Genomic DNA, 12259 nt, shown 5'->3' with positions numbered 1-12259 from the left:
GGCTCCACTAAGTATCCAATGATGCAAGTCCAAAATCCAGGCTTTGACTTTGCTGCCTCCTCGTGCTCAACTCTGAAGCTAATGAACAAGCAAGAGCTGTTGCTTTGCCCTTCTAAGCAACACTGTAATCTTTCTCTGTCTCCACATCCTCCACCACCATCCAGGTGACCATCCCCTGTCATGGACCACCACAATGACCTTGTCAACCTGCTTCCCCCCTTGTTTTCCTCCATGCTGTATCCACTGGGGCTCTAAAACACAGACATGAGTGCATCATCCATTGCTTAAAACCTGTGATGCATTTCCTGTTGCTCCTAGGATGAGAACACAGCTATTCAAGTGGCGTGCCTTCATGATCTGTCTCACCGCCCTCTCCAGGCTCATTCCCACCATGTTGCTGTGGAATATTCCTTTACACTGTGTGAATAATATAAGTCACTGTGATTGGTTTAATAAAGAAGTTGACTCACCAATAGCTGAACAGGTTAAGGTTAGGCGGGAAAGCCAAACTGAGAATGCTGGGAGAAAGAAAGGCAGAGCTGGGGAGTTGCCAGCAGGCTCAGAGGGAAGCAAGATAGTCATGGCATACTGAGAAAAGGTACCAAGCCATGTGGCAAATCATAGATAAGAAATATGGGTTAATTTAAAATGTGAGAGTTAGCTAGTAACAAGCCTGAGCTATTGGCTGAACTTTTTCTTTTGTTTTTTCAAGACAGGGTTTCTCTGTGTAGTTTTGGTGCCTGTGCTGGATCTCGCTCTGTAGACCAGGCTGGCCTTGAACTCACAGAGAGCTGCCTGCCTCTGTCTCCCAAGTGCTGGGATTAAAGGCGTGTGTCACCGATGCCCAGCTTGGCTGAGCATTTATGATTACTATTGAGCCTCTGAGTGGTTGCTTGGGAGCAACTGGGGGTCTACACACTACCCTTATGTGTCTCATGCCTTTTGGGGTCTTACTGTCTTTACCATTGACGACTGTGCATTCTATTCCTTCTGGAAAGGTTCCCATTCCTTTTCCTCTACTCAACCCCCTAAGTTTTGACGTAGCAGTCACTTCCTCAGAGGACTCTTCTTTGACTTTCCCGACGGGCTCAAATCTCCACATTTGGGCTTCAAGCAAGCTGTAATGGTGTGAGATGGACTGAGGCCAGTCTCCAGGTTGTACAAACAGCAACTGGGTGCTTTAGTTACTTTTACACAGTGATGAACAAACACTGACAGAAACAACTTCAGGAAATATTGATTCTGGCTCATGGTGTCAGAGGGCTCAGAAATGACAGCTCACAAAGGAGACGCTGACTAGTGAGGGTAGCAGCTAACACTGAGGTCTCTGGAGTGGCAAATGTGCCTTAGAGCCACTGTCCCTCACTTTGCCTTGGCACAGGAATCTTTCTCAGTGGCTCAGAGCCTCCTTCCCAGGGAGCTTGTGTTCCAGAATTCTCCCCCGAAGCTCATCAGCTCAGCTGTAAGCACTCACTGCCTCTGTGATCTCATCCAGGGAGGGAGCACTTTGGAGCCGAACACATTTGGCTGTTGCAGGATCCAGATTGCAAAATCTGGTGACTTCATGCTCCTTCCTTTCTTCCTTAGAGTAGACACAGTTCTCATCACGTTGGGGCAGCTTTACAAGAGCTTGTGAGGGTGATAGAAAAACAACATTGAAGAGACATTCAGTTTTAACTTTGTAAAAAGATTAGTGTCATAAGGTTCTTCAAAAAAAACCACTTTGTATTTATTCTTTGTGGATTTCACATCATGTATCCCGATTCCACTCATCTCCCCTCACCTCCATCCTCTGCCTTTATCAATGCTCCCCATATACAAAAGAAAATAAAAATCTCAGTGTGGAAGCTGTAGTGTGGCCCAGTGAGTCACACAGTGTACCCCTTAGTCCAGACATCTTCACTTGGATGTGTTCATTGCAATGGATCATTGTTCTGGCTCGAGGCCTCTGACTTCTGCTACACCCTCGGTAATGGGCTCTCACTGGGACTCCTCCTGGATATCCTGTTGTTGTTCTGTGTCGTGGAGATCCTGTAGCTTTGGATCTGCAGATCCAGCCCCTTCAGGTACTCCAGCAGTTCATAGATGAGGTGGATGCTGGGGTAGGCTAACTCATAGCCCTGGTTCTGTGCCTGAGTGGTAGCTAGGTTGGTCAGCCTGCCAGCTTTCCCTCATCAACACCACCAGAGTGAGAGAGTTCTCCAGCACTGCCCTGGCTAGTTCACCCAGTGCAGCAGGCAGCAAGGAGCAGGGCAGTTCTCCTATTCTCATGCCCTTGGGTCCCGCTCTCCCACACTCTCACCACCAGGGTTGGTTCTACTGTTTCACCCAGGTAAGGTGTACGGTCTGCTCTCCTGATTGCTGCACTTGGTGAGGGAAAGGGTCAGCTCTTCCATTCTCATGCCCGCCTCCAGGCTGCCTGCCACATTTGGCAATGCGGGGGGGGGGGGGGGACATATTTCCCTCACCCATGACACGACATGGCATAAGAGGGAGAGGGCATGTGCCACTCTCATGCTCTCATATCCACAGGACCAGCTCACCTGTGCCCCCGCCAACAGGGTCAGCTCTAGTGTGTACACCAGGCTCTCTCTTGTGCTGCAGTTGGTGAGGGGCAGGGCCGGCTCTCCTGCTCTTGTGACCCAGGGGCCAGTTCTCCTGTCCATCGCAGGTGGCGATGGGGAGGGCATCTTTTCCTCACCCGTGCCACCACATGGCTGGTCGGGTGGGGGCAGGGTCAGCTCACCTGCCCTCACACCCTCCAGGCTGGTTCACCTGTGCCCTCACCAAGCCAAGAGGGTCAGCTATACTGTGCTGCCTGGGTGAGGTGCAATGCCAATTTTCCTGTTCCTATGACCCCAGGTCAGCTCTCCTACACATCATAGGTGGTGAGGGACAGGGTTCTTCTCTCCCTTGTTCACTCCACCATATGACAGATGAGGGGTAGGACCAGATCTTTCATGGACTGTCATGGGGGTAGATCACTTGTGCTACCATCAACAGGGTCAGCTCTACTGTGCTGCCCAGGTGAGGTGCAGGGCCCCCTCTTCCAAGTGCTGGCAGGACCAGTTCTCCCTAGTGCTGCAGCTGGTGAGGGGTGGGACCAACTTTGTGCAGCCTATTCTCACTGCTTTCAGTGGCATGGACCTCACCACGGATGGTGGCTGCAGCAAGGCCATGGACCCAGATATGGCCCCTGGCAGCAGCCCAGGCTTGAGTGACACCATGGCTCTGGGTGGCAGCACAGGCCATTTCGATCTGTATGGCTTAGCAGAGGCCTTGGACACTAAGATGGCCCTAGGTGGTGACCCAGACCCCTGTCATTCACGTGGCCCTTGGTGGTAATACAGGCCATGAATATCCACACAGACCCAGCTGTAGTTAGGTCATGGACTCAGACATGGTCCTTGGGAGCAGCCCAGATCCTGTTGCCACCATGGCCCTGGTTAGCAGCACAGGGCACTCAGACTGGCATTGACCCTGATTGTTTTAATAAAAGAGCTGACTGGCCGGTAGCTAAGCAGGAGGTAGGACAGCAAGACACAGAGGATGCTGGGAAGAAGAAGGGCAGAGTCTTGGGAGTCTTGAGCAGATGCAGAGGGAAGCAAGATGAATATGTTGAAAGAAGGTACCACCATGTGGCAGAGGGTAGATAAGAAATATGGCTTAATTTAAAATGTAAGAGTTAGCTAGTAACAAGCCTGGGCTATTGGCTGAGCATTTATAATTAATGATAAGTCTCTGAATGGTTATTTGGGAGCGGCTGTCAAGACACAGAGAAACTCCACCTACAGACCCAACCACAGAGTGGCTCTTGAACACCCAGCTGACCCAAGGTGGTAGCTCAGACTCTGGGTCGCCACACAGCCTTCGACGGTGACAGGAACCTCAGACATCAACACAGACCCTGGCTGTAGCAGGGCCACAGACCCAGACATGGCCCTTGGCATGGCCTCAGGTACCAGCAGATGTTACTCAGGTCTGTATGGGCCCAACAGCAGTGCAGCCCTCTGACAGCAACATGGCCACATGTGGTGGTCCAGATCCTGGGCATCTGTGTGGCCTTTGGCGGCAACACAGGCCACAAACATCAACATAGCCTTAGGCTGTAGTAGGACCATGGACCCAGACATGGTTGGTCCTTGGTAGCAGCCCAGGACCAGACGTCATTGTGGCCCTAGCTGGCATTGTAGATTGCCCAGATTGGCATGGCCCCAGACGGCAAGCAGGCCATCTCTGTCAGCCTGCTCCTCATGGGCCTCTCTTCTCCAGATCCACCTCTCTCCCCAGCACATGAATCATTCTGCGCCCCCCCCCCCCCCCCCCCGCATCTCCTCTATCTCTCTCCCATGTCCGCACTGCCTGGTGGTGGGCTCCTGGCCGATTCTGTCATAAGGTTCTACATACTTGTTTTGAGAGTGTCTCCTGTGTTTGTCAAGGAACAACACATTTGTAGACAGACAGCAGGCTCTCCGCTGAGAATGAAGTTATAGTCACCTTCCTGAGGCTCAGAATCCAGCTTCCTCTTTGTTCACTGATGTCCCAATCTACGGAGTATTGGGAACCTGTCACCCACCCCACTGTCTTCACTTTTCTCATTTCTCTTTGTTTATTCATTCAGTAAACCTCCAGAACACATAAGATGGCAGGCCCTGAACGGCCCTCGTGGCTCCCTGACCTTTTGTGACGTATTCTCCTTCTATTAGAGTGAGAGTTCCAGGGGTGCACTGGTCTGTGCCTTTTCCTCACTAGAACAGTGATTTACACTGAACAACCTAGTGACCGTGTGGACACCGTAGACGACTGTTCAGGGACCTTCTTGATTGCCTGCCTAGCCCTCGGCAGCCACTTCCCTCTGCCTGGCAACGGAACCCTGGTTCTCTGTCTCTGTCTCTGTCTCTGTTTCTTTCTCTGTCTCTCTATCTCTCTGTCTCTGTCTCTGTCTCTGTCTCTCTCTCTCTCTCTGTGTGTGTGTGTGTGTGTGTGTGTGTGTGTGTGTGTGTGTGTTATGATGTGCTGAACATGCAACCCAGGGCCTCAATAACACTCAGTAAATGCTCTAGCCATATAGGAAAATCTTTATTGATTTCAGGTCCTGTGGCATGATGGAATTAATTCAAGTTCAAATCAGTTGACTAGATCCCCAGCCTAGGGCAGAGCAAACTTGGGTAAAAGAGATGCAGGCAAAGGCAGAAGACAGGGTGATCCATCCACAAGCTGAGAGACGGAAGAGGTTCCCCCAGAAAACCACCAGAAGCAAGGTGAGGGGCAGGGGAGTACGCCTCTTTCACAGCCTTCAGAAACCACCAACACCCCTCCCCCAAGAGGCCCTGAAACTGGAGGCTTGTAAGGCTGGCACTGCTGTAGAACACCATGTCATGGCTGCTTGCCCATGCTTGAGTGGAGCCCAGAATCAGGAAAGCAGAAGTTAGAACACTGGGTTGGACTAGATGGACTGGGTTCTGATGACTTTGCCTTTTCTGTATAAAAGATCTGTTTCTTGGATCAGCTGCTGTACCGTGTACTACAAACTGAACATTTTGTTTTGTTTTGTAGCCCTGGCTGTCCTAGAAGTTGCTATGTAGACCAGGCTGGTCTTGAACTCATAGAGATACTCCATCTCCTGAGTTCTGGGACTAAAGGTGTGCACCACCACACCTGGCCAAATAGGACATTGTAAACAACAAGAACATCTTGTTCCCCGTGAAAGCAGTGCACTGTCAAAATCTGCAGGCTTGGCGGCTTCTGAGGGTCCAAGGGGACTCAGTCTCCTCCTTCCTCTTGCTTCAGATTTTCTGCAGATGCATCACTCTGTCCGAGGTCCCTCTGCCCTAGTCACACTGATTAGGACTGTCCTAAGGATCTCACAGATTGCAAATAAGGCCACACACACAGGAACTCCACTCTGTGACGTTCTCTTGTGGTTGAGAGCCTTCTCTACTTAGGGATTAAGTTCCTTAAAACAAATCGTATATTTTGCAGAAAGCCATTCAGTGAAAGGTTGGGGGGGGGGGAATTCCACTACTTTCTACATGATCTTTCCATATGATGGGAAGCAGGAGACCAGAAACAGAACAAATTGTGTATGGAGGGAGGGCAGCATGGTATTTGTCTCCAGGTACATACAACTCCAGCTGCCCTGCAGGGGAGCTCATCTCCTTGCTTGGTGTCTTCTCTGACTAATAGTCCAGGTACCTAATGGGTGAACAGTTACTGTCAATCCCACTGGGTGAGAATAAGATCACTACTGCAATTTTTGAGCCACATTTGAAGCAAGTTTTATTAAATACTGACCAGGATTACAAACCCTGGCCAGGTCCATACCTGGGATTGCCAGAGTATGGCCATGAATTACATTGGTCAGGGGCTTACAAAGGCAAACCCCACAAGGCTACACACTTCCCACCTTCGTCCAATCTGGGGCAAGCATACATCCCGATGTGCTTCCTGCCTACGTACCTCCCACCTACATGTGATCAAGCACATCCTGTGCAGTTGGGCAAGCAAGCTTGTTTACAGAAGTGAAAACACAGGGCTTGTTATCTGACATGAACAACAGCCCCCAGCATTCTAGGAAGTCATCCATCCTTGGGCAAAGGGGGCTTACAGGTTAGAGGCATTTTTGTTTTATAGACCTCTTAAGCACAGGAATTTAAACTTAAAACATAACGTTAGCCCTCACGGTATTTTCGCTTCTCTCAATGGGCTTCTTTGTGAGGGAACCAGAGAATAGCTGGCATGGTTTCTGATCAGGCCTTATTCTAGGGGCTCAGGAGGCAGCTAAGGGACTTGTTTTCTTTCTATTTCAGGATGGAGAAGCCAGTCCTGTTTAGCAGAGTCCCAGTCCCACATGGTTTCAGGGAGGAAGCAGTGTGGAGAAACCTTGCTTGTCCTGTTGATCTCAGGGTTCCAGGTCCACTCTCCCAGCCTGGTCTCGTTTTCTTCACCAAGAAAACTCCAGTGTGTGAAGCTGCAGGCCCAGCCTTGTACATGGAGAGGGTATAGGTGGCATCCTTGCCACACTGGGGCCTCGTCTGAGCCTGTGAGCAGGAGTGAGTATTTGCTATAATATGTATGGTTGGAATCTGTCATTTCCTCTGTGGGTTCATGCCTTGAATACCTGGTCCCTTGCCCATGGCGTTAACAACTGGGAAGCCTTTAGCAGGTTAGATCTGGCCAGTGGAAGGTGGTCACATTATTTGGGCCTTCGAAGGTTTTATTTAGTCTCCTTTCTCTGGTTCATCTCTGTTACCACGGGAACAAGCTGATTCCACCTCATACCCCTGTAGCCCTGGCCTGAGCGGCCCCACTGCCAGACCTTCACTGACATAATGGATTGAAGTTCTCAAATGTGAGCTGAGGTAACCTTTTCCTCTGCTAAGTAGCTCCTCTCAGGTGTTTTGTCAGAGCAACAGCTTGTGAGCAGGGACAGATGTCTGCTCTGGCGTCCCTAGCCCATGTGCTCTCCTCTGGATTCCACTTCACCAAACACTTTTCCAAAAGGCCACGAAGCCCAGGAACTGTTGTTTTCAGTTTTCAGCGTTGGTTGCCATGGTTCCTACGCTCCTGACAGTTCAAATTATTTCCGGTGTTTCAGTACCTGAATCAGCATTGGTCAAGAGAGTCCCAGGTCCTTTAGCTCTAGCATGTTTCACTCACTAAGTGGAGAACAAATGTACATGCAAACGTAATGAATGTTTTAATCTAGGGCGTTTTCTAAGGCTTTCTAGAAAGTGTTTAAAGCGTCAGGCTGGGTGGAGGCTGATTCCTCAGAAGGGAGTTGGGCTTTCAAAAAGTAGAAATGACCTCGGTTCTGTCCCAGAGATGAAGGCCCTCAGCTGCTTCCCACCCAGGGTGGAGCAAGGTCATCCCGGGGGAGTGGAGGCTCTTGGGCTCTCAGCTCGGTCTGGGGTGTGAGAAGGTGAAGGGTGGCTTTAGGGCAGACTGGGGTTTGGAGCTTGGTCCTGCAGCCCACTTAGAGGGTCAGCAGTTATTGAGATAGTATTTGTAAGGTGTTTAGCATGGGTGTTAGCTCTTATTATAATAACTTCATTTGGAAATAAAATAAAATAGCTTATGACTGCAAGAGATCAGACAAAGGGTCATATTGGATCATGATATTCAATATTTTTATCAATTAGAAACCTCAAAATAGCATTAAAAATGAGTAATATATTTGTACTTTTTTCAGAAGGAAGATGAGTAAAAAAGAAAAAGTCACAGAAGCCAGCCTATCACACAGTAAAATCGGCTTGCCTCTTGCTGTGTGCACCATCAACTCTTGCTTGCTATAGCAGTGACCATGTTCTGCGTTGACTCTTTTTGGTACAGAAATGGTATTGTTCTTTGCACCAAGACAGGCTCCATATACATGGTGTTATGATTTATTATGCCGGGGGGGGGGGAAGGGTGTCCTGAGAGTGCAGGGAACCGTGCTGGCATGCTGGGCAGATGCAGCGTCGGGCTGGCAGGTGACCCGCTCCACGCAAGCATGGTGGCGGGGCAGCGAGTGGACACTCACAACCCAGACACTACATCCGCGTGGAGAGTTTATTATAATCGAGAGATAAAGAGGCAGTGAGACAGAGAGAGAGAGAGAAAGAAAGAGAGAGAGAGAGACAGAGACAGAGACAGAGAGACAGACAGACAGAGGGGAAGAAAGAGGGGGCGTCGAGGGGTGCACACCTCCTGGGAGTGGAGGGCAGAGCTTTTCCTTAAAAAGAGACTTTTACGTCAGGGCACAGGGTGGCGCCAAGGGGCGGGATCAGAACATCAACACACAGTAGAAGCTAAAGGCAGAACTTGTCCATCTGTGTGGCCTGATAGGATGCAGGAGCATCCTTGCTATGTGAATAGTGCAGATGTTATCCCAGCTCCCTTTAGAAAGGAAAAAGTCAAGCTCCCCCAGAGGAAAGAGATTTTCAGAAGGCTCAAAGGTTTTAAGAGGGGGAAGCAGAACTGGGTAGCCTGCTGCCAAGTTCTTGGAACGGGCTATGGAATGCCTAGCCCTAGCAGGTACTCAGGAAGAGATATTCTGAAGAAATCACTGCCGTGTGGTGGGTCAGAAGGCAGAAATCTGCTCTGTGGGGTAGGTATTGTGTCTTCTAATGGAGCCAGCAAGGAAAGAGAGAAACACCAAATTTATTTCCCATAGAAAGCCCACTAGCTTCTGGCATGACACCATCCTGAAGGGCTCGTGCAGTGAGCTAGCCATTGATCGGTAGTTATTTCCCAGGCATTTTCTGTGTAAGACTTGGGTGTCCACAAAAGCAAGAGCATAGCAGGTCACGTCAGGTTCCTGGAATTGCAGAAAACAGAAATGAGAAGATTCTAAATACTTGGTAGTGTTCTTTAAAACATTTTAAAATTTTATTTGCATGTGTTTGTGTGAGTATATTACGCTCATGCATGTCATGCATTCGTGTGTGTGTGTGTGTGTGTGTGTGTGTGTGTGTGTGTGTGTGTGCACGTGCGTGCATGTAGATCTCCTGGAGCTAGAATTACAAGAAGCTGTGAGCTGCCCACGTGGATACTGGAAACCAATCTTGGGTCCTCCAGACGAGCAGGAAGCATTCTTAACTACAGAGCCCTCTCTCTAGCCCTTGTTCTGGCATTCTTGATGCTCACGCTGAAAAAGCAATGCCTATCAAGATATGCAGATTGCCTTGCCATATAATGGCATTATTTTGCATGAACTGTGGGCTTTCAAAAGATGAATCATTTCATAGCACACAGCAGGAGGGAAGCCAGGTCCCACACCAACCTTAGACAAGGCAGTAACTAAGAGGGCACTGACCCACTGGCACAAACATGTGATCCACTCACATAACTACGGGATAAGAAGGAAAAGGGTGTTAGGGAGGCTCCCCTGAAGGACAGGTCACTGTGCCGGCAGGACCTGAGAAGGCCGTGTAGAGGGAAGAGAGTCTTGACCAGAGGGTCCAGACTCCATTCTGCCTTCTCCCCACTTCCAGTCTCTGCTCACATTCATCCCACTGGGCCCTTTCTCTTTCCTAGGCTCCAGTCTAGTCTTGGTGGACAGAAAAATGTTCTTTGTTGACTTGCTTCCAGATTTCTTTTTCAACTATGGAAGTGATTTGGTTTCTTTGTGGTTTCTTTGAGCCACTTTACATGAAAAAGCATCCTGTGGGAATATGTAGGAAATAAACTAATTAGCACTTTAAAATTCAACACCACTCCTGTGGCCTGGCTGCTGTGTGGGGCATGTGAGAGTAGCGTTGAGGGTGAGGGAAGCTGATGAGATGGGGTTCTGCATTAAGGTGGGGTGTGGGTGCCTCCCGAATGCTGGGACTAAAAGTGTGCGCCACCACCACCCAGCAACCTTTCTGCTATTTCTATGAAGTTGACTATCTTATTTTTTTCGATCTCACATTTAAGTGAGATCACATAGCATTTATCATTATCTACTTGGCTTATTTCATTTAACACAATGCCTTCCAATGTCATTTTGTCATGAATGGCAGAATTTACTTTTAAGGGTTGTATAGTAAAGTGTTTATATGTATATATGTACATGTATGTAGAAAGGAAATGTCATTGTGTGTGTGACCACATTCTTCCATTGATGGACTCTGACTGCATCCTAACTCGTGTGTGTGTGTGTGTGTGTGTGTGTGTGTGTGTGTGTGTGTGTGTGTATGTGTGTGTGTAGTGCTTTAGTGAAATGGGAGTGCAGCTATCTCTTCCACAGGCCAATTTCAATTCCTTTGTTTGGCTTTGTATTTAAGAGTGAGATTTCTGGGTCATAGGGTGGTTTGGTTTTGAGTTTTTTGAGGAATCTCATTACCTCCCCAAATGACTGTCCTGATGCACATTTTCATCGAGAGCTTACAAGGCTTCCCCCAACATCTTTTTGCTAGCTTCCCACCATGTGTCTTTTTGAGAAGAGCCATTCCAGCGGTGCTAAGTGTGAGCTCACTGTGGTTTTCATTTACTTCCTTGGTGATCTTTCATGTCTCTACTGGCCATCTTCCTTCCTTCCTTCCTTCCTTCCTTCCTTCCTTCCTTCCTCCCTCCCTCCCTCCCTCCCTCCCTCCCTCCCTCCCTCCCTCCCTCTCTCTCTCTCTCTCTTTCTTTCTTTCTTTCTTTCTTTCTTTCTTTCTTTCTTTCTTTCTTTCTTTCTGTCTTTCTTGTCTTCCTTCCTTCCCTCCTTTCTTTCTTTCTTTCTTTCTTTCCTTTTCTTTCTTTTTTTCTTCTTTTTCTTTTTTTGAGAAATAGCTGTTCAGACCCTTAGCCCATTTGAAGATAGTCTCACTGCAAAAAGCAACAAATAGATGAATTGATGGATAATTGCTGATTGGATTTTTGTATAGAGTACACATAGATCAAAAACATCAATCACGCTGTACCCCACAGGCAACACAATTATTTATCAATAAAAAAAAGTAAACAAAAAAAATGAACAAAGGCACCAAGCTTCCCACACTGTACCCCAGAGCTAATGAGAGCCATTGCTGGTGCGGACTGTGGAAATCTGTGTGTGTGTGTGTGTGTGTGTGTGTGTGTGTGTGTGTGTGTGTGACTTTCCCTGTTGTTCGGATGAACATTTGATGGAACTGGGAACACAAGACTATATCACTGAAAGGAAGGACTGGAAACACCAAACAAGAGTCCAAGACATGAGACCTGGGTAACCATCTCCTTTGAGGATGTGCACTTTTTTGGACTGTTTGACATGTAATTGCATGGCCACTTTATGGACTTGGGGAAAAGAACTGAAAATCTCCCGGGTCTTCCTTGAAATCTGTGTGCAATGGACTGTAAGTCAGTCCTGTTTTCCTGTGCGCTCCCCACTGGCCGCAGACACACCAGGGCAAACGTTCCCTCACTTCCTGGACTCCTCCAGCCGTGGTACTCTGTGTCTTTCTTCAGAGCTGTCCCGGGAGTGGAACCTTATAGTAACTTGCCAATGGAAAATGGAATTAATTAGCGACGAGACCGTCTTGCAAAATAAATGACGTAATGTGTTCCAAAGATAAAAGAAGCCCTATGAGATTGTCTGCAACTCTGGGTAACGACACCACAGTGTTCTTTCTGGAGCTGAGAGCTAAGGGTTGGGTCGGGAGCCTCTGACTTGGCTTTATCAGGACAGCATAGCTTGAAGCTGGGGCGTTCGTTGTATACACAAGAGAGGTAACAGACAACCCAAAGGATTAGGGCTGTCAGGGCTGAGGACAAAGTGTGAAGCAGTCAGGGGAGGTAGCCCTCGTGTGTGTGTGGGAGGTGCTCTGCTGTTGTC

At 48.6% G+C, this 12259-nt stretch overlaps 1 protein-coding gene across 1 annotated transcript in view; it reads left to right on the top strand.

Annotated features, from left to right (window-relative positions):
* The first annotated feature begins 3141 nt into the window (after positions 1 to 3141).
* Cdrt4 (CMT1A duplicated region transcript 4) overlaps positions 3142 to 12259 on the top strand; it is a 48365-nt gene continuing 39247 nt past the window's right edge. Inside the window, exon 1 of the mRNA XM_052758220.1 lies at positions 3142 to 3260. Within this exon, the coding sequence (XP_052614180.1) occupies positions 3142 to 3260 (119 nt within the window). The remainder of the gene's footprint in view (positions 3261 to 12259) is intronic.

This window comes from Peromyscus californicus, unplaced genomic scaffold (assembly GCF_007827085.1).
Source record: "Peromyscus californicus insignis strain IS unplaced genomic scaffold, ASM782708v3 Scaffold_3__1_contigs__length_106647218, whole genome shotgun sequence".
Classification (NCBI taxonomy): Eukaryota; Metazoa; Chordata; class Mammalia; order Rodentia; family Cricetidae; genus Peromyscus; species Peromyscus californicus.
This window is presented reverse-complemented; position numbering and strand designations above follow the sequence as displayed.